We start from the raw sequence: 21,389 nt of genomic DNA, 5'->3' as shown, positions 1-21,389 counted from the left end.
GTTTTAGTTCAGATAGTGTGGATTGAATGACCTTACAAACCACTTTGGATGTTTCCATTCAGGGCTCTGACCCTTGAGATGCGATTGACTACAATGGTTTGGAGACTTACCCTCGATCGGTGCCAAGATAACTCTGGAATGGTCATAGGCAATCACGTTGGCGTAGCGGTTTTTCGGTTTGTTCACCTCCATGTTTGAGTGTTCCCATGTAAACTGCTGACCGGGATCAATTGACTAAAATATTGAAGGGAAAGGGAAGAGAAAAAATGGAGAAAGATCTTACTCTTTGTTCCTTCAATTTGTCATTCAAGAATCTCACCATAGTATTATTTTCAGTATTCAATATCATATTCTTCATTATTTCCTTCAATTATGATCTAGAATGATTGATTAAAATTTATTATTTCTTCATGGAGGCTGCTTTTGTCATTTTATACCATTTCCATTTTACCTCTTCACTAAATTCATAGGAGTGAAATGGGTGGTTGATTTGCTCCCAGCCACTTTGTACTGGTGTTCAATTAGTCTATGCCACTGATTCAAGTGAAACCGAGAAGATGTAAGGAATATTCTGAAACAAGGGTATTTGTTTATGCTTTACGAATTGCTGCTTCCACTTCCATGCGGTGTCATAGCAATGAATCTTTGTCACTAAGCTGCTTCACAAGGATGTTCTTCAAATGCTGAAGTAAACGGTTCAGTTAACTGCATGAAAGTATCTGCGTTCAACATATCCTGCTAGAAGCAGAATATATTCACTGGAGCCGAGTATCACATTACAATAATGTGTAATAAGTCATTGACAAAGGGGAAACCTACCATTAAAATACTTAATAAACGGATTCCTCTTTCACATTAGATTGGCTTCAAGCATGTGTCTGGACTATAAATGAGAAGTACATTTTTCTTCAAGGGGTAAGTTAAATGCAACTGTTACAATCTATAAACTAGGTGTGAAAGAAGCTAGTTGGCAGGTTATGATCCTGTTATCCTTTTAATAAAAGATTTCTGCAGGCCTATGAGTAGAACAATAAAATAATACTTAGTGTAGTTTAGATTTTAGTTTAGAGATGCAGCGCGGAAACAGGCCCTTCAGCCCACCGGGTCCGCGCCGACCAGCGATCCCCGCACATTAACACTATCCTACACCCACTAGGGACAATTTTTACATTTACCAAGCCAATGAACCTACAAACCTGTACGCCTTTGGAGTGTGGGAGGAAACCGGAGATCTCGGAGAAAACCCACGCAGGTCATGGGGAGAACGTACAAACTCCGTACAGACAGCACCCGTAGTCGGGATCGAACCCGGGTCTCCCTAGGGTACTGCACTGAAGGAAGTCATTCAGCTCATTGTATCTGTGCCAGTTAGTTTGAAGGTTTAGCCCCATACTCGAGTTTAGACTCAAATTACTTTTTCTGATATACCTGTCCAATTACTTCCCAAATATTTCCAATGGAATTGAATTGCAATTTGCTTTTAAACAGAGCATTTCACAACCAATGTCTGGCTGAAATAATTTCCCTTCATTTCCCCTCTCATTTTCTGCCAATTATTTTAAATCTATGACTTTTAATTATTGACACACTTGGAAAAAGATTCAACCCACTTTCTGTACGTAAACCCATCATGCTGTTTTATGCTCAGGACAACACCATTTTAACTGAATGAATCTTATAAAAAAGTGTACCTAAGCATATTATTTCATGTATATTATATTCAATGACATGATAGATGCTATGGAAAGGAATGGGCAACATAGTGGTAGAACTAGTACCTTACAGCGCCAGAGACCCGGGTTCGATCTTGACTACAAGTGCTTGTCTGTACAGAGTTTGTACGTTTTCCCCATGACCTGCGTGGTTTTTCCTCTGAGATCTTCAGTTTTCTCCCACACTCCAAAGACGTACAGGTTTGTAGGTTAATTGGCTTGGTATAAATGTAAAATTGTCCCTAGTGTGTGTAGGGTGGTGTTAATGTGCGGGGATCGCTGGTCAATGCGGACTTGGTGGACCGAAGGGCCTGTTTCCGTGCTGTATCTCTTCACTAAACTAAACTAAGCTCCACCAATCTTAAATGGTTGGATGTGGAAGGGAGTTTACCCCTTCTGCAGTAACAAGGTGTGGCAGCTTCTAAACTTCCACATTGATTCCTTTCCCCATGAGAGCCAATTTGTGGCGACTCAATGTGAGAGTGCAGATTCATTGTCAAGCAAAGGGACAGTTTCCAGAGAATGAATTCTCTTAAAGACTGATCTGAGATTGCTTTAAACTCATTCCCGCTGAGCACGAGTCTCCTAAAACTTCAACTGCATTAGTTAAGAAAATAAAGTGGAATCAGGAATTCAGTCAATGCCACTCCTACAATATAAGTACTCTCTGTTTTTCCATGTCTTTTTTAATGTATATTTTGCAGCTTCAGACTGGTTTGATCACCACATTTTGTGGCCTCCATCCAGAGAGAAGCCATACACAGGTATCGGTTCTTCACCCTGACATTCCTAATTCTCCTTGAGGAAGACAGAGAGGCTCTTCGTCGCGATACCACAGATAAAGTAATGTTTTTCAGAACAGGCTTGGACCCTCTGATATGGTGTGTAACTGTACTAATCCCGAACATTACCATGGCAACCACTCCTCTTTGCCTTTTTTTTTATCCTTTTGGGTAGAAAATGGAATGAGTCCAAAGTCTTTCCTTAATCCTACTTTTCTTCTTCCTACAATCATAGAGCTTCAAAGAATAGAAATTACTTTGCCTGCCATAGTTTGGCAATTCATGAAAGAATCCATTCTCAATGCTATGCCTCTCTTTGTCATATAACTTGATATAGCTGCTTTTTACTCAAATACTTAAAGTCCTCTCTTTTAATTTTATTTCCATCAGTACCTACAGGAAAAAATTCCATAGACTAAAATCCAAATGGCCACTCTGTCCATCATGGGCCACTGGAATGGGTGGCGACCTTTGCCAAACATTGCCCACTTGGATCATTCAACTCAGCCCAGTTAGAGTTGGAGATGAGAGGTCGTTTGCAGGGTGCCCCACAATTTTAAGCTTTGGGTGGCACAGTGGTGCAGCGGTAGAGTTGCTGCCTTGCAACGTCGGAGACCCGGGTTCATTCTTGACTGTGGGTGCTGCTGTCTCTACGGAGCCTTCATGTTCGCCCTGTGACCACATGGGTTTTCTCTGGGTGGTCCAGTTCCCCCCCACATCCCAAAGACGTGCAGGTTTGTAAGTTAACTGGCCTATGCAAATTGTCCCTATTATGTAGGATAAAATTAGTGTTCAGGCTATCATTGGTTGACATGGTATCACAAAAAGCTGGAGTAACTCAGCGGGTCAGGCAGCATCTCAGGAGAGAAGGAATGGGTGACGTTTCGGATTGAGACCCTTCTTCAGACCCAAAGCGTCACCCATTCCTTCTCTCCTGAAATACTGTCTGACCCGCTGAGTTACTCCAGCTTTTTGTGATACTTTCGATTTGTACCAGCATCTGCAGTTATTTTCCTACACATTGGTTGACATGGACTCGATGGGCTGAAGGGCCTGTTTCCACGTTGTATTTCTGAACTCTAAACAAAACTAAACTCTGGGTTTACTCAGTAAGGCTAATCCATTGTGAGGTTATGCAGTGAGCTCACTCAATCACTCATAGATAAGTTAAATCAAACTCAACGGGTTAATTAAATCGCAGCCTGGACTCTAATTTCAGCTACCAATGCTTAAATAGCACTTAACCTTCAGATAAACATGGCAAAACAGAAAAATACAAAATAAAAGTGATCATTACAATTTGAACACAGCAGCTCTGAAAGCTGGCATCTCAATGGGCTGAATGTCATAAGAAAATCTGAAGTATGGAAAATAAAATGTGATGGTGCACAGTGGTTACCCGCGTTAACAAATCATTTATTTCAAGGTCAAAATTACAGTATCCTTGGTCAATCATTCAAAATAGTTTAGGATAGACTGGAAGAAACTTTTTAATTTATCTGTGATTGGGGTGAGCCATTCCTGGGAATAAACCTATGCTAAATCTCTCTTGGGAATGTAGAAACAAGGAATTGCAAATGCTGATTTACCAAGGAAAGACCAAAATGCTGGAGTAACTCAATGGGCCAGACAGTATCCTTAGAGAACACGGATAGGTGATGTTTTGGGTTGGTGCCCACGCGAAACATCATCTATCCATGTTTTCCGGGGATGCTGCCTGACCCGTTGAGTTACTCCAGCAATTTGTGTCTTTCCTGCCTTGGGAATGTTCTGAGGGCAATCTATGTGATAATGGCACCACCACCATGAAAGAACAAATAGCATTTGGTACATGGGTAGTCTGTGCTGTACACTCATTAGTTACTCTGTGCTGTAAAACAGAAACACTTCCAAACCTACACACTGGTTAGGAACAGTGGCAGGTGTTTGTGATTTTGACCAGGCGTCAAGTTTCCATAAGAAAGCAAATCGCTGTTGGTTTCTCGAAGATCAAGAACTCGCAAGCTGCAGATACCATGGATTCATTTCTAAAGTAATCCATACTTTACCTCATACTCCTGTGAAAACTTCAGGTTGTCGTTTGCTTTCAGATGGTCCGTGTGTTCAGCGAGCTCTGTGATGGGAATTGGTGGGTGGCTCATCATGCCTGTGAGAAGACATAACGGAGATGTCGTTTTAGAAAGCAAACAATGAAAAAAACACATCGTTATAATTCATTCATCAGTCCCAGATGAAAAGGCTGAAATGAGAGTAGAAGAGGATCATGTGTGGTTAGAACATTACATCATCAGGGCTTGAAATTTGAGACCCAACAATTTTCACGGAACCCATTTTCTAGCAGGAAACACACTGGAACCCTCAGTGTGGTTTCTCAGGAAGGGGATTTCCATCAATTAATTCCCTGTCTGACTAAAGCACTGGAATCTGCCTCCTGATCTTCTCCTGCACACATGGGTTTATGAAGTTTGTTTGAACCTCAGCCTTAACGACTGCCATTTCTTCTCTCCCACTTCGTCTTTTCCTTCCCCAATGATCACAAAGACTTTAAATTTTGCAAGAGGCATCATACCAATCAGCATAGGTAGGAAAGTGAAATGGGATTCCAAACAAGGAGTGTTATACTTGATAGCCAAAGAAAATCTGGCTACCTGAAAAAATTCCAGAAAGTTGAAATATTTTTAACCAACTACTTTTAAAGAACTAACATTTTCATTTTGTTTACTTCTGAAATTCTCATTCAGTAATGTGTATGCAGTTCGGAGCCTCAGTTGTATTTGTGGCACAGTAAGAACAGATACTGCTTGGGTACCCAGGCATATCTGGCTCTGTTCGATGGGCCACTCCTTGCATGGGTGGTTTTGGAAGGGGAACCGGGCCTGATGAGGGGTTGAGGAGTCTTTTTTACCGGGTGTGATCCATCACTGTGTGAGGGGAATTGAATGTTATGCCTGGGTTTTGGAAACATAAGGAGTTTCCAGTTTCATCCTGGGAATGGGATTAGGCAAGATGGCAAGTGGAAACGATGGCTTCTCAGAAAAAGATAATGAATCACTCGGAGACCAAGTTAAAGCACCATCCATTTCACCCCATCTGCAGCAGCCAATGGCTGAGGAGAAGCAGAGCAGAGCAGGGAATATTCTGAGGGAACAGTTGTGGAGGTGTGATGAAAGAATAGGAGAGGTGGGTTAGTTAAGGGACCTTTAGGGCTGCCTGGCCTCGGTTTGCTGGGATGCAGATCTGAATCCTCTGCTGAGCTCAGCTCACAACCTCTGCTGGGCAGCTGTTAAAGAGCGTTCAAGGACTGAGCAGGCACAGTGAAGATAGAGGCCAATTATCATCAAATTATCATCAGCCAAGAATTTGAACGTGACAGAGGTATTGCTGATTCAGCTGCCTGATACACGCAAAGATCAGCAGGAAAGAAAGCCAATAAAAAGAGCAAAAGACACCCTTTAATAAAAAACACTGTCACTGTGGATCTCTGTGACAGAATCACGCTACTCCCGCAAACATATAGAAAGTGCCCACTTTCCTTCCACACCAATGATACGTACCATTAGTGTTTGTGCTTCAACTCAGTTTGCTTACAACAGCTGAAGTGACTGTATGCAGTTAACCTGGTGTCTGTCCTCTGCATACTTTGAAGACCACTCAGTGTGTAATGCTCAACCCCAACCTAAACTACTTTAAGGATATTCTCTCATCGAGAAATATTATCTTGCGAGCCATAAATTAGAAGTCTATAAACGAAGTGAAATCATGAATGTCAAAGTTATTCAAACATTTAATATTATGTTACCAAAACTGTCTTGCACTCATATTGCATGATGTGAATTGTAATAAAAAAAATGAGGGTACAGGACCTTGTTTTATGTGACGCAGGCAGGTCTGTTGGCAGGTCAAATTTCAGATCTGCTGTGTATTTTTGTTTATCTAGCTGGGGAAGACATGAATTTTCACTTTGGCATGCCATCGACGATATCCCCAATTAATGAGTTTTCCTGCGTTGCCGTGGTTACCTGGTACTTTGGTGCATTGTTTTGTTTCCCTGGGTTTCTCTTTCCTTTCTGATCCCTGTATCTGGCTGTCTCCACAAGCATGTCCTTAATGGAATTACCGGGCCCTGCTTGAGGAGATAGCGGGAAATGCCTTTGGTTGCTATGGAGAATTTCAAGCCCTGTTACAGAATCAGCAGAGTTTGATCATTGGAAGCAGACAGCATGGACGTTAAAATCGAGGCAGCACAGAGATGAGAAGCAAGCATGAAATCATCATCAGTTTTTATGGTGGGACATCGCAGCAGTTTCTCTCGACACAAAACAAAACGGATAATGTGTTGGAGAATACATTCCTGCATCATGGAAAGCGGCCCATACAGTCACACTCTCTAGCAAAAGAGGAAGCAATTAACCACCCTTCCCAAGCCTTGCACGGACTCACAAGAGTCAAAAAGATTTTGGCGCGCTCTTTGCCTTTTGGAGTTGTGTAGTAAAAGGCGGCTCAAAAACAAGCTGGAAGGTAAGAGATGCCTTCCTGTGGAGTAGATCTCCCTTCCTTCACTGTACAGTCCCAGATGCTGCATGTTCCAACCGAGGCACAGTGGAAGTGCAGCCTTTCTGAATCCACGACTCACAGGTTACTCTTTAAGCTACCCATCCTTTACTTTCACATCCCTTCGACTTAATCTCCCGCTCAGCCACCATTATTCCTTTTATGTGCTGCAGTACAGTTCCCACGAGGATGCCCATTCCCACCAACCTCGCCCTCATCCCTTGCCCCATTACCAAGGACTGCTATCGATGTTTGAATCTCGTCTATTGAAGTCAAAGGGTTATTTGATTAGGAAGTCCTTGCTGATCAAATGCCATCTTTCCTCACGAAACGGTAACGCAGTTTCCAATAGTTAATATACAGTGATGGGGTAGGCCATTTCTATTCTCTCCAGCTCTGCATGGGTCACGGTTAACCTGCGATGTATCAAGCACCGAGACCTCCTGTCTCACCTCCACTATGGCCAATATTTGCAAGCTAAGCAAACTAGAGCTTCACATTTTGCTTTCTGCCAAAGCTTGTGACCAGGAAACCCAACCAGTTAGCCCACAGACACACGTAGATGAGAGGCTATAATTTAATAAAGTAATGTGGGATTGAGGTTACTGAAAGAAGCATTTTGTTTGAGTTGGCAGCACAAGTGTTTAACATCTGATCCATTGATATCTGCAGTCTTCAAGTGACTTCCCCTGCAGTGGATTGTGGTGTCAGTGTAATTGCTAGGGTCAGGATATGATGGTGGGAAATAGCAGTCATCTCTGCCTGCTACCTCAACTCAAGTTGGTCTTCAAATGTAAGAAGATATTTGCAAAACAAATGTGCCAACTGGATATTTCAAGGAGTGTGAATATATGCTGAAGGATACACTGAAGGTCGGTGCAGCCTCTGGAAAGTCTCAGTGGTGAAGAACATCAGTTTAGGGCCCTGTAACCTGGACATTGAGGGGGCTGGTTCCTATGCAACAGCATCTCAAATGCTCCCTGGGTGCATTGTTTAAGGAGTCAAAGTGAGTAGCGTTGATAAGGGAATGTGTTGGATAGATGGCACAATAAATGTGGTGAATGTAGAGAAAGATATATTTCTTTCTTGGCATTGCTATATTATTGTCAAATGTACCGGTTATCTTCACTATATATATTATGAATAAAATATATTTCTGAACTTAAAAGTAGTCCGTGCTTGTTACACCGCATAAACACTGCAGGCTCTGCCAAGGATCTGCACAGTACAGGCATTACAGCACAGTGAGGAAACGAGTTTAACTTCCCTTGTTAATGAGGAAAGCATTGACTATGATTCCTTGCTAGAAGAGAGTGTGTGTGTGTGTGTGTGTGTGTGTGTGTGTGTGTGTGTGTGTGTGTGTGTGTGTGTGTGTGTGTGTGTGTATGTTTGTGCATGTGCTCCAAAGTACTTAACAGATCAGGCAGCATCTGTGGAGAGAGGAACGATTTAGGTCAATAAAGATTCTGATATAAAGTTATCAAGCTGAAATGTAAACTCCCATGTTTCTCTCCACAGCTGCTACCTGACCTCTTGATTATTTCCTGCTCTTTCTGTATTTATTTGAGATTTGAAGCATCTGTGTTATTTTGCTGCTGTACAGAATACTCCCAGCTCCTCAAACTCTCTGTACAATGAAGAGTTAATGGACGTGCAATCTATGATGGCCCTGTGCCATTTAGTTGTACAGTTGCACATGCACATCCAAAGCACCAATGAGGTGAATGAATATCAAAAGGTTGTATCTTGCAGAACCCAGATTCATTTCCATTTATATTACATTATTCTTCATTCCACAAATCTCGTGGAAGTCTGCAGTGTTACTTATGCTAATTAAACCTAGCTACGGACGAGATATATATAATCTGTTGGATTTTTCTCTTGTCACTGTTCAAGGCCAGAATTTGATCAATGGCTGGGGATGACTACATGCAATGGTACGAAAACCTTCGATAACAATCCTGGCCCAGAGGTTGTAAAGTGCATGAAATCAGAGGTCAATGGGGAGCCAGAACAGATCACTGCCAGTGATACCTCTCAGCATGTGAGGTTGTGAGCAGTAAAGGAGGCCCCATGTGAGGAGAATCACACCAAGGCCTTTTCTCTGGGGTCCTGCCATTGAGGACAATGGTGATTGAAGAGGAAGTGAGATTAGCAGTAGATTTGGGTTAGAGAGAACAAGATTGCTAAGGAAGTGAATCACTGCGGACGTTGTGGGATGGAAGTGGGGTTGGGGGGGGGATGGGTGGGGGGGAGGGAATTGATGGGGGAAAGTGCATCCCTGTGGAGAGAAGATCGGATTGGTGTAAGGTAATAGTCAAGCGAATGACCACAGTTGGGGAGATGATCCTGATGATCTGAGGCTATACATGGGGGAGATGATCAGATGGGGAAGTTGGCTTGGAGAGATGATGGGTGGGGGGTGTTGCGGGGATCTGTTGGGGGGTGGGAGTAATTGAGGGGGAGATTGAAGCACCATCTAGCAAAGAGAATTTAAAGAAAGCACGTACCTGGCAGAAGATGATGGCCCCAGGCCTAGGAAGGTCAGGCCCTCTAATGAATGCCACAGCTAACCTCAGCCCCGATTCATTTTGTAGGCCTCATTTGTGCAATACGATCCCGCACAAACGATGTCAAAAGAAGCATTGCCTGCTGTCATTGTGCATGCCCTCTTGCCCCCGTGCATACATGCATCATATGCATGGATGTATTACATCTTGTTTATTTGGCTGTGCTACTGGGTCCAGCTATTTGAGCAAAGATCATTGTCAAATGACAGGGCAGGTTCCTTCCAAATGAATGAAATTGGGGCCCACCTTCTATCTTAGCAGCAGGGCGGCTTGGAAAAGTAAAGTTGAGTGTTATGGCCATTCTTCCTACAGACCCTCCTCCTTCTGTCTGATTATACTTTGTATATGGTCTGTACATTGAATGGCACTCACTCGTCAAACACACATTTCTCCAGATGATGAAAAACCAGGTGCTATCAACAGTCATGCATTGTTGGTGAAGCTTGCCTGACAGATGTGATAAAATGCTGACCGATGAAAGTTCAAACCTAAACTATGTGGCCTGCCTAATCAGATTTAAGCATTTGGTGACAGAATGAATGCCCATCACCCACTGACTGCAATGGACATCTTATGGCTGTCCTGATCTGTGCAAATGTTGAGGTGAAATTTTGACCACTGTGGACAGCACTAAACCTGTTTGTTCTCCACTTCTGGCATTTGGTTCCATTGAGATCAACTCAACATAAGTGTAAGTCACCAAGAACGAATTTCTTAAAGACATAGATCGGCTGTCATAGATAAAGATCGATCTGAAGCTACATGATCGCACTGTTGATCTGAATATGAAATTAATATTTGCATAATATTTGCCAGTTTTATGTAAAATTATATTTTCAGTATTAAATGCTATTAAGCCATTTTGTCATCCAGTTCACAATTACTTTTAAGAAATCCAGTGAGGTGGCTGGCATTAAAATAAGCCGCAGCATGATTAGTAGTTTGATATCTGAGCGTCTATTTGTGTGCAGCTGCATTGATTGTATATACGCAGACAAACCATTTGCACTGTGCATATGCATGCATGTGTACATTTGTGCATGTGCCCATAAATGCATGTGAGTGTGCATGCATGGTTGCTCTGTTTACAGTATATGGGAAAGAAACTGGGTAAGAACCAAAATGAATGGGAAGAATGGCCTCCTCTTTTAAAAAGGTTCTATGATTCTAAGAAAAGGAACAAGATAAAGAAAAAGGCTTAAAATATCCTCCAGCCAAAATTAGTGGTCCAAGTTCAAACTGCTGTCAGATTTGCATTTGACTGTGTATATTTTTCTCAGCTTTTGTCTCAATTGATCTGAAGACCATTGAATGCAAAATGTGCCGGAAAGCTCACAACTCCGAGGAAGATCCCAACCAGAAACATTGTCCATTCCCTCCAAGATGCTGTCTGACTCACTGAGTTCCTTCAGCACTTTACGGCCTGTGCAATTTAGAAGAAGGTTTGGTTTTGACTTTTTCTCAAAATAATTGAAAAATAAACGAATACAGTTTATCAATAAGACTGACAATGGGCTTGTCATGAAGAGCAGAAGCATTATCGTGATTAAAAACATTTCCAAAGATAGTGAAAGGCCCGGACACAGTGAATGTGGAGAGGATGTTTCCATTAGTGGGAGAGTCAGGAGGCCATAGCTTCTGCATAAAAGGACGTACCTGTCGAAAGGAGATGAGAAGGAATTTATTTGAGGGTAGTGAATCTGTGGAATTCATTGCCACATATGGCTGTGGAGGCTGTCAATTGATATTTTTAAGACGGAGATTTACAGATTCTTTATTAGTAAGAGTGTCAAGAGTTATGGGGCGAAGGTAGGAGAATGGGGTTGAGAGGGAAATATAGATTAGCCATGATTGAACAGACCTGATGGACGAATGGCCTTATTCTGCTCCTAGAACTAATGAACTTATTTGAACAGAACCACTCTCAAATTATATTGCCTCATGTGAGTCTCTTCTTAAATTGGGCTATTCACACAAGAATTTTCGTGTGATTATTGATGCCCTTCTGTTGAATAAACAGACTTGGATGCTCACAGCAAATGGCTGAGAGCACTAAAAGTTGAGGTGGTTATGAAATATACCTGGGGTGATAGGCAGTTTAAGGGTGAGTTGACTTCCAAGGCAAACCTTTTACCAACCAATGCAAAGAATTTGTAAAAGATATCGATAGATAAATATAGGTCCCTTGGAAACAGGTGAATTAATCATAGGGAACAAGGAGATGGCAGACCAATTGAACAACTACTTTGGTTCTGTCTTCACTAGAGAAGACATAAACAATCTGCCGGAAATAGCAGGGGACCGGGGGTCTAACGAGATGGAGGAACTGAGGGTAATCCAGGTTAGTCGGGAAGTGGTGTTAGGTAAATTAAATGGATTAAAGGCCGAAAAATCCCCAGGGCCAGATAGGCTGCATCCCAGAGTGCTTAAGGAAGCAGCCTCAGAAATAGTGGATGCATTAGTGATAATTTTTCAAAACTCTTTAGATTCTGGAGTAGTTCCTGAGGATTGGAGGGTAGCTAATGTGACCCCACTTTTTAAAAAGGGAGGGAGAGAGAAAATGGGGAATTATAGACCAGTTAGCCTAACATCGGTAGTGGGGAAAATGCTAGAGTCAGTTATTAAAGATATGATAGCATCACATTTGGAAAGTGGTGAAATCATCGGACAAAGTCAGCATGGATTTATGAAAGGCAAATCATGCCTGGCGAATCTTATAGAGTTTTTCGAGGATGTAACTAGTAGAGTGGATAAGGGAGAACCAGTCGATGTGTTATATCTGGATTTTCAGAAGGCCTTCGACAAGGTCCCACATAGAAGATTGGGGTACAAACTTAAAGCACACGGTATTGGGTGTTCAGTGTTGAGGTGGATAGAGAATTGGTTGGCGGACAGGAAGCAAAGAGTAGGAATAAACGGGTCCTTTTCGGAATGGCAGGCAGTGACTAGTGGGGTACCGCAAGGCTCAGTGCTGGGACCCCAGTTATTTACAATATATATTAATGATTTGGACGAGGGAATTGAATGCAATATCTCTAAGTTTGCGGATGACACGAAGCTGGGTGGCAGTGTTAGCTGCGAGGAGGATGCTAGGAGGATGCTAGGAGGCTGCAGAGTGACTTGGATAGATTAGGAGAGTGGGCGAATGCATGGCAGATGCAATATAATGTGGATAAATGTGAGGTTATCCACTTTGGTGGCAAGAACAGGAAAGCAGAGTATTACCTGAATGGTGGCCAATTAGGAAAAGGGGAGATGCAACGTGACCTGGGTGTCATGGTGCACCAGTCATTGAAAGCAAGCGTGCAGGTGCAGCAGGCAGTGAAAAAAGCGAATGGTATGTTAGCATTCATGGCAAGAGGATTTGAGTATAGGAGCAGGGAGGTTCTGCTGCAGTTGTACAGGGCCTTGGTGAGACCGCACCTGGAGTATTGTGTACAGTTTTGGTCTCCTAATCTAAGGAAAGACATTCTAGCCTTAGAGGGAGTACAGAGAAGGTTCACCAGATTGATCCCTGGGATGGCAGGACTTTCATATGAAGAAAGACTGGATAGATTAGGCTTATACTCGCTGGAATTTAGAAGACTGAGGGGGGATCTTATTGAAACATATAAAATTCTTAAGGGGTTGGAAAGGCTAGATGCGGGAAGATTGTTCCCGATGTTGGGGAAGTCCAGAACCAGGGGTCACAGCTTAAGGATAAGGTGGAAGTCTTTTAGGACCGAGATGAGAAAACATTTCTTCACACAGAGAGTGGTGAGTCTGTGGAATTCTCTGCCACAGAAGGTAGATGAGGCCAGTTCACTGGCTATATTTAAGAGGGAGTTAGATATGGCCCTTGTGGCTAAAGGGGTCAGGGGGTATGGAGAGAAGGCAGGTACAGGTTACTGAGCTGGATGATCAGCCATGATCATATTGAATGGCGGTGCAGGCTCGAAGGGCCGAATGGCCTACTCCTGCACCTAGTTTCTATGTTTCTATGCTGCCTGTATTTGAAATTCTGTGATGCTAGACGCTGGTTTGGCTACTTTTGGTTAAACGGCAATGAAAAAGACAGACCGGGGCTGGGTCTTATGAACCAACCTCTGTGGTGTGGAGAAAATGACATTGATGAAATAGCTGTAGTCAAAGATCACTTTTGATAGTAAGGATAAAGGTTTTCTTTGATAGGAAAAGTGTGTAAGAAATTGGTTTAAGCATAAAGAAGAGTAATCCTCTTCCCTTCAGGGTCCAGAGGAAGTTCCTCAAGTGTATAAAATCATGAGGGGAATGGATAGGATGAAAGCAGTCTTTTTCGCAGGGCATCGGCTTCAGGTGACAGAGGTAAGATTTAATAGAAACCTGATGGGCATTTTTTTCCAAACAGAGGGTGGTGGGTACATGGAATGAGCTGCCAGAGGAAGTGGTTGAGGCACCTACAATAACATCTAAAATACATTTGGACGGGTATATAGATAGGAAAGGTTAAAAATGATATGGGCCATATGCAGGCAAATTAGACTAGCTTAGATGGGGTGTCATGATCGGCATGGATGAGTTGGGCCGAAGGGCCTGTTTCCTTATTGTATAACTCCATGATTCCATCTGAACATTTGTTGTGATTTGTAATAAAGCATTCCAGCTGTGGAGAAAATATTAACATCTGGAGAAGAGGTGCAACATAGATCCCAGGTGAGATGCGTGGAAACACATCAGAAGGGATTATAAAACAGAATATCCTCTCATGGTTTTGCCATCTGAGAGATAATCTGTCACCTTGGTATACCAAACATAAATGAATCTGAATTGGACCAATACTGAGCAACACTTCATCATCCTCCCCTTCATTAAGAGTGCGCAGCCTACCTATTGAGCTTGGAATTTCTGTGGCCATCACCCTCCACAAGGAAATTGTGAATTAACGGTGTAAACCCATTCCTTGGACAAGTTTGGTAATGAACTGGCAAGGACATCTTGGGCCGAATGGCCTCCTGTGTTGTCACCATTCAATGAAAACTATTGTATGTGGAAGATTGGCTCCTGAAATCTTGGCATCCTGTCTATCCTCTCATTGCTCTGTCTCTCCTCCCCCTCCCCCCAACCCACCCACTGCTCCCACGTCCTGACGCCCACTAGACCACCAGACGAAACTGATGAAGCCACAAATCTGCAGGCAACCCCCAAATTGACGTTAAAAACATACACCTAAAAAAACATGCAAAAGTGAGAGGAGCTAAAAGCTTAGCCAATGAGCAGCCAAGAGCTCGAGAGAGAGAGAAACACAAGTTAAAAACTACATCGAGGTGGATAAGAAACACAGATTTATATGCAACTTACATATATAGATATATATTACGTTACATATATATGCTATATATATTCAAAACAAAACAAAATCAAATAAGCTAACAAAACAATAGGCATAAAATGCAAGTGGGAACTAACTTGCAAATTCGGGTTCACTGAGGGGACTGCTGACAACAGATTCTGTGAAAAGAAACATCAGCACGTGAACACACTTAAATCTACAGGCTGGCAGAACGCAACTCAAGGGGGAGATAACAGAAAACAAAACGGGAACTCAAACAAACGAACAAATGCATGAATAAACAGTCAGTCTTCCCCTCCCTCTCGGCAATTTGTTCCGTTCTTACCTCTTTGTCTCGTTTTTCTCTCCTCGGTGCTCGCTCTCTCTTAACCGTGGTAATTGTGTCCGCGTGGGACTGCCCGAGGCGTCGGGGCCCCAAACTTATGGGGGCAGGTCCCCAGAGTGACTACGGTAAACGTTGCTCCTGGGAGGGTAGGTTAGGCTACTGGCAAGTCTTAGGGGTCAAGGTTGGATAAAGGCACAGAGGAGTCCACAATCAGACGCCCAATGCTTTTCCTCCTGTCGTCACCCGCATCTTGACGTCCAGGTTTTGTTGGATGTGATTATGAAGGTTTCATCATTCATTCCCCCGTCCCCAAATGCCTCACCCAGTCAAATAATATTTCAGTAACTCATTAAACAAAAAGTAATACAAAAAGCATTAAATAATATTTTTCTCGGGTTGTGTCCTGGGGATTGATTGTCTGGGAAGTCTGGTAACTATCCCAACCCTGTCCCAGACCTACTGACATTTTTCTGCTATCACTGTGGCATGATGGCAGAGTTGCTGCCTTACAGCACCAGAGACCCGCATTCGATCCTAACTACAGGTGCTGTCTGTACTGAGTTTATACGTTTTCCCTGTGACCATCTCTGTCCTGGTGCTCCAGTTTTCTCCCACACTCCAAAGACGTACGGGTTTTTTAGGTTAATCGGCTTCGGTAAGAATTGTAAACTGTCCCTAGTGTGTAGGATAGTGTTAGTGTGTGGGGTGATCGGCGTGGATTCTGTGGGCCGAAGTACCTGTTTCCGCGCTGTATCTGTGAGCTAAACGAAACTAAACTGCTGCAGAAAGTATCCAAGGTTGCACAGTGGTTCCACAGTACAGCTCTGCCTCTGGATCCTTGCTGCGTCAGCCATGTTGTAGACCACTGATGCTGCCCTTTGCTGACTGTGTCTGCCATGGCTCTGATGAGCAGCAGTAGTTCCAGCCGCTCCCTTATGGGCACCAATGCCATATGCATCAATTCTGTGGAGCCACTTTAATCATCTAACTCAGCACAGATTGTGGACTGACTGGGTCAGATTGGGCTGTTGCTGGCAGGATCAAGCAGCCATAATCTAGTATCCAGACAGAACTACATTGTATAGATGAAGCAATGATGGCAGGGAACCCACCACAAGTGCGCTGCTGCAAATTGAGGTACAGTCCGGGGCTGCGTCACACAGCCATAGTAAGCCCTCTCCTTTAGTACCCCCATCATGAACTGTACTTCAGGTGACACGGGTGTAAAAGTAAATGGGTTTTGCTCCCAAGATGAGTCCTTCCTCATTGCTTACAAGAGAAACCTTGGAGTGTAAATGGAGATCACTGATTCAATGGCCAATAATTTTGACTGCTCACCTGCACCGGATTAGTGATTAGTTGTGCCTATTTTAATCCAGCTAATGTTCTGTCGTCAGACCTGGCGGCACGGACTGATTCCCGAATTTCTTGACATCCGGAATGCAATGCCAGAAAACTCACCCGGCCTATTTCTTCTCCCCTAATCGCAGCGCGTACCCACAATGTGTTAACACAAAATGCCATCACATGGTGAAACATCCTTCTTAATGCGTCAATAAACACCAAGAAATTCTCAAATGAACCAAATGGTTGTTTCAAATGAATGGCTGAATCAGTTGTAATTGGCAAACGGTTTTCAGCTATGTACCCAGAACACGGACACCTGACCCAATACAAAATCCAAGGGGTCACTTCCTTCAAATGCATGTCATCTCTCATTTGCAGAAGAACCTTGTAATATTGTAGAATTGTTATTTTATGATGAAATCTTCCATAGCAATTGCATCTTTTTATGGGGCAAGTGGTCGTGCCTTGCTTTATGCCTCACCTTTCTCTCTGGTCATCTATAATAGCGAACAAGACGAGCTTAGGTATAGAGGGATAAGGGTGAAACGCAGGCAGGTGGGACCAGTGTAAATGGGGCATCTTGGTTGTGATGGGCAGGTTGGGCCGTAGGGCCTGTTTCCATGCTGAATGACTCTATGACTCCAGTGATCTACCTCTTCTCCTTTGGTCCCGCTGTTTTCCAGCAGACCAGTGGGGGATGTGTGGATTTGATCTCTTTTCTTTTTATTCACTTAGCATAGTAAGGCTGCTGATTCAACCTTGAGCTGCCGTGGGCCCAAGCCCATGTGCATCCACTTTGCAGCAACACTGCAGTCTCCTGTGCAGTGGGGTCAATTAATGACACAGCCGAGAAGGATTCTGCAGGAAGAAAATATCCCTCATCTACTAAACAAACTGCTAATTTCTACCCAGCGGTTTTATAGCTAATGGAAGAATCCTACTAAAGATTTAACATTTGGTTAGGGATCGTATTTCTCAAGCGCTGGTAAAAACGCCTCAGCTAATCATCCATCACAAAGAGTCACATTAAAAGCCCACACATTTTAATATATGATGAAATGCGATATTTAAATGTGTTTAGATGTGTAATTACAACATCTGTTGAAGGGTATGACAGGGAGTTTCACACTTTTTGCTGCAAGTTTTAAACATTCCCACAACTGCTGCGCCTTGAATGGGAGGTCTTGTACACAGCAGGCTGCTGCCTCCTCTCTAAAGAACGTGGCCAGGAGGTCGGCAAACTGTGGTACAAACTGCCCCAGCTTTTGCCAGCCCCAGAAGTACCCTGTCTGTGTAAACGTGGAAAAATTATAACTCTTGCAATGAAGTTAGCCATCATGGAAGTGGCTTTGCCAAATGCCGCTGCCATTCCTGTTGCTTTTCCTTTTCTTCCGCAACCCTTCCTCCCCTCTGACATGCCTTCTTACTCCTGCCATCTCCTTCCTCCCGTTCTCCTCCTCCCAATCTCATCCTTTCTCTCTCTCTCCTAATATAACGCTGTATCCTTTTGATACATAAAGCTTTTTGTGGATGGACCTTGTTCTGCCTTGGTAGGATGGATTCCTCCCAATGGTTTCCCTAAAAAATGTACCTTGAGGATTACTGTGAAGTAGGAATTTTCACTGATTCCCGTAGCCGGATCAAGATCAGCTTAAAAAAAATAGGTGGAAGGTTTTCATTCTGCGATACCTGACTATCCTTTCAAGACACAAATGAAGGGACTACATCCCAATTTTGCTCACCGTAATGGCTAGGCTAGGCTTGCAAACCAATAATGAGACTGTTGAATCATCCATGGAGTTTAAACTGGCTTCTTAGGGCAAGTGGGAGAAGTCAGGATTGTTTTCCATTGAAAATCCACCTACTTTATCCATCCATTCTTGGGAAATGAACTAACATTATATCCCCTGCAAGTTGCTTTTCCATGAGTCCTTTACTGAGTTCAGGACTACTGATTCAAAGTATCACCATGACCAAAAACATCGGCTTGTCGTCGCCAGAATGGCAGAGTAACAATCTCTGTTCCACTGTTGCATCACCACCACCCTTTGTGTTCATGCCCAAATAGTTCATAGTTCAGTGTAGTCAGGCTCAGCTAAACCTGACCCTGCGGCACTCACCAAACATCGATAAACAAAACCAAAGCTCTCTTTAGATTATTATAACCGTACCGACAGAGAGCACAGTCACTGCATCTTTACCTGGCGTCTGAAAGTTGATGCGTCTCATTTCGACCGGGTCCATGGGATGATGGGATGGCACTTCAGCATTGTTGAGAAGACACTTGGTCCTGGGATCACTTTCTTTGCGTTTTCTGTCATTGCAGTGAAAAGGATATGTTTGGTTAGGATCCTCTAAGATCATTGCTTACTTATGACATGTGCACACAAGAGTTGAAAACATGGGCTACTAGAAAGTAGGAGCAAGAGTAGGCCACTGGGCTACTTTCTGTGGGAAGTTCCACAGAAATGACAACCCCGTTGGAAATGACCACACCTTAATCTTGTAACATTGTCCCCTTGTTGAAGATTCTCCCACTAGTGGAAACAGCTCGATATCTAAGCTGCCATGCCTCCCAAGTATCTTAACTGTTCCAGTAAGATTATCCATCAACAATGAACAGCACAGTGGCACAACTGGCAGAGCTCACAGTTCCAGCGACACAGGTTCAATCCTGACCTCAGGTGCAGTCTGTGTGGAGTTTGCAAGTTCTCCCTGTGACTGGATGGGTTTTCTCCAGTTACTCCAGTTTCCTCCTACGTTCCAAAGATTTGCGGGTTTGATGGTTAATTAGGCTCTGTAAAGGTGAGCAGGCAATGGGACAACATGGAACTAGTGTGAATGTCTGTGCAAACTCGATGGGTTGAAGGGCCTGTTTAAATGCTGTATCTTAAATAAATTAAAAAAATGTTTCTCTCTCTGAAAGATATAACATGATGTCTTCCAAGTGGTCCTCAGAAGCAGTGTATTTCATTTTCTCTTAAACTTGGTTTACTGAGCTACATTGACTACAAGTCGGTGCCAATTGGAGCAGAGTTGAGGTTGCCCCGATACATTTCACATGGATGAAAATGGCCAGGAGACAGATTACACCTCTCTCCAGACCAGCAGATGGATGGGCCTCCTCTGTGGCATCTTGCAATGTGAATCTTGAAATGCATGTGAAAAAGGACTGGATAGAGTGAATGTGGAGAGGATGTTTCCATTAGTGAGAGAGTCTAGGACCAGAGGCCATAGCCTCAGAATAAAAGGCAGTAACTTCAGAAAGATGATGAGGAGGAATTTCTTTAGTCTGACGGTGGTGGTGACCCTGTGGAATTTATTGCCGCAGACGGCTGTAGACGCCAAGTCAATGGATATTTTTATGGTGGAGATCTACAGATTCTTGATTAGTAAGGGTGTCAGTGGTTATGGGGAAAAGGCAGGAGGGTGGAGTTGAGAGAGAAAGATAGATCTGCCATGATTGAATGGCGTAGACTTGATGGGCCGAATGGCCTTATTCTGCTCCTAGAACGTTTGAGCATATGAATTTAGGACCCAATCCTGTACACATGACAAGGCAAATCTGGGTCGAGGGCTGGCATCACAAGGTTTTGTTTACTCTAAACTTGCAGCTATCATTTAGAAGAGTTAAATAAAAGTATTTTCAGTATAAAATAAAAAACAATTTAAACAGAAAACAAGTTACTAATTGTCGTAACCTTGCAAAATAATGGAAAATAATTTGGAATTCTGGATTAAAGTGGTTGCTTACCTGTCGGGCTTGCTGTCCATGATGAGTGCATTAAGAGAAAGATAAGAACTGTGTAAGTGCTTCAATATAAACGTTAATAGATTTAGATTTAGATTTTTTAGATTTAGAGATACAGCGCAGAAACAGGCCCTTCGGCCCACCGGGTCCGCCCCGCCCAGCGATCCCCGCACACTAACACTATCCCACACCCACTAGGGACAATTCTTTACATTTTCCTAGCCAATTAACCTACATACCCGTACGTCTTTGGAGTGTGGGAGGAATCCGAAGATCTCGGAGAAAACCCACACAGCTCACGGGGAGAACGTACAAACTCCGTACAGACGGCGCCCGTAGTCAGGATCGAACCTGAGTCTCCGGCGCTGCATTCGCTGCGAGGCAGCAACTCTACCGCTGCGCCACCGTGCCACTCACGTACAGACGCGGCACCATCCCTTGACTAGCTAACCCAGTGATCAGTGATCCCCACATATTGCTGGCAAGCTTGGATACTCTGACTCGTTCTAGAATGAAACCTAACAGTAATACTGACTGTAATATTAAAGAACAGAGGTGGTAGATTCTAGGATAGAGGGGGGCAGAGTGTTGGGGAGCAGGGTTGGAGAGTTACATTAATTAGTAACTCCAAATGCTAAAAGATCAATACCTTTAAGTAGAGTTTTAATGTATATAATTTTCTGCCATATAACTTTTCGATTACTTCCCCCCATTAGACCCAGTCATTCTGAGTAAATAACAAATGCTCCAGGCTGCACTCCTTTCCAAACCCTTCACTCCTGACGTGTCCTTGTATTTTCACAGCCCTGCCCTGGCAGCAATCACAGTCCAGTGGTCCTGCAAGGTTGCAGTTTATTGCTTGGTAGCTACATGGTTAAAATGGCAAAATAGATTCCATCAGATATTCCAGAGAGCACCCCCACCAAACAAAAATATCACCCTGAGTAAAATTCAAGCCTGCACTGCCAATGGTGATGCTATCAAGTCCCATTTTATATTGAGCTATCTGCTCTCAGCTGGGATGCCTGTGACTGATGTCTACT

General features: G+C 43.3%; 1 protein-coding gene across 1 annotated transcript in view; it reads right to left on the bottom strand.

The window, feature by feature from the left end:
- The window catches only part of LOC144607402 (receptor-type tyrosine-protein phosphatase delta-like), a 391,326-nt gene that overhangs the window by 54,917 nt on the left and 315,020 nt on the right, over window positions 1-21,389 (bottom strand). The window contains exons 21-25 of the mRNA XM_078424233.1: window positions 20,350-20,361; window positions 18,797-18,909; window positions 15,040-15,081; window positions 4,543-4,640; window positions 111-234 (exon numbers count right to left, since the gene is read on the bottom strand). Of these exons, the coding sequence (XP_078280359.1) occupies window positions 111-234; window positions 4,543-4,640; window positions 15,040-15,081; window positions 18,797-18,909; window positions 20,350-20,361 (389 nt within the window). The remainder of the gene's footprint in view (window positions 1-110; window positions 235-4,542; window positions 4,641-15,039; window positions 15,082-18,796; window positions 18,910-20,349; window positions 20,362-21,389) is intronic.

The sequence above is a fragment of the Rhinoraja longicauda genome, chromosome 28 (genome assembly GCF_053455715.1).
Source record: "Rhinoraja longicauda isolate Sanriku21f chromosome 28, sRhiLon1.1, whole genome shotgun sequence".
Classification (NCBI taxonomy): domain Eukaryota; kingdom Metazoa; phylum Chordata; class Chondrichthyes; order Rajiformes; family Arhynchobatidae; genus Rhinoraja; species Rhinoraja longicauda.
The sequence above is the reverse complement of the archived record's forward strand: the minus strand, read 5'-3'. Positions and strand labels throughout refer to the sequence as shown.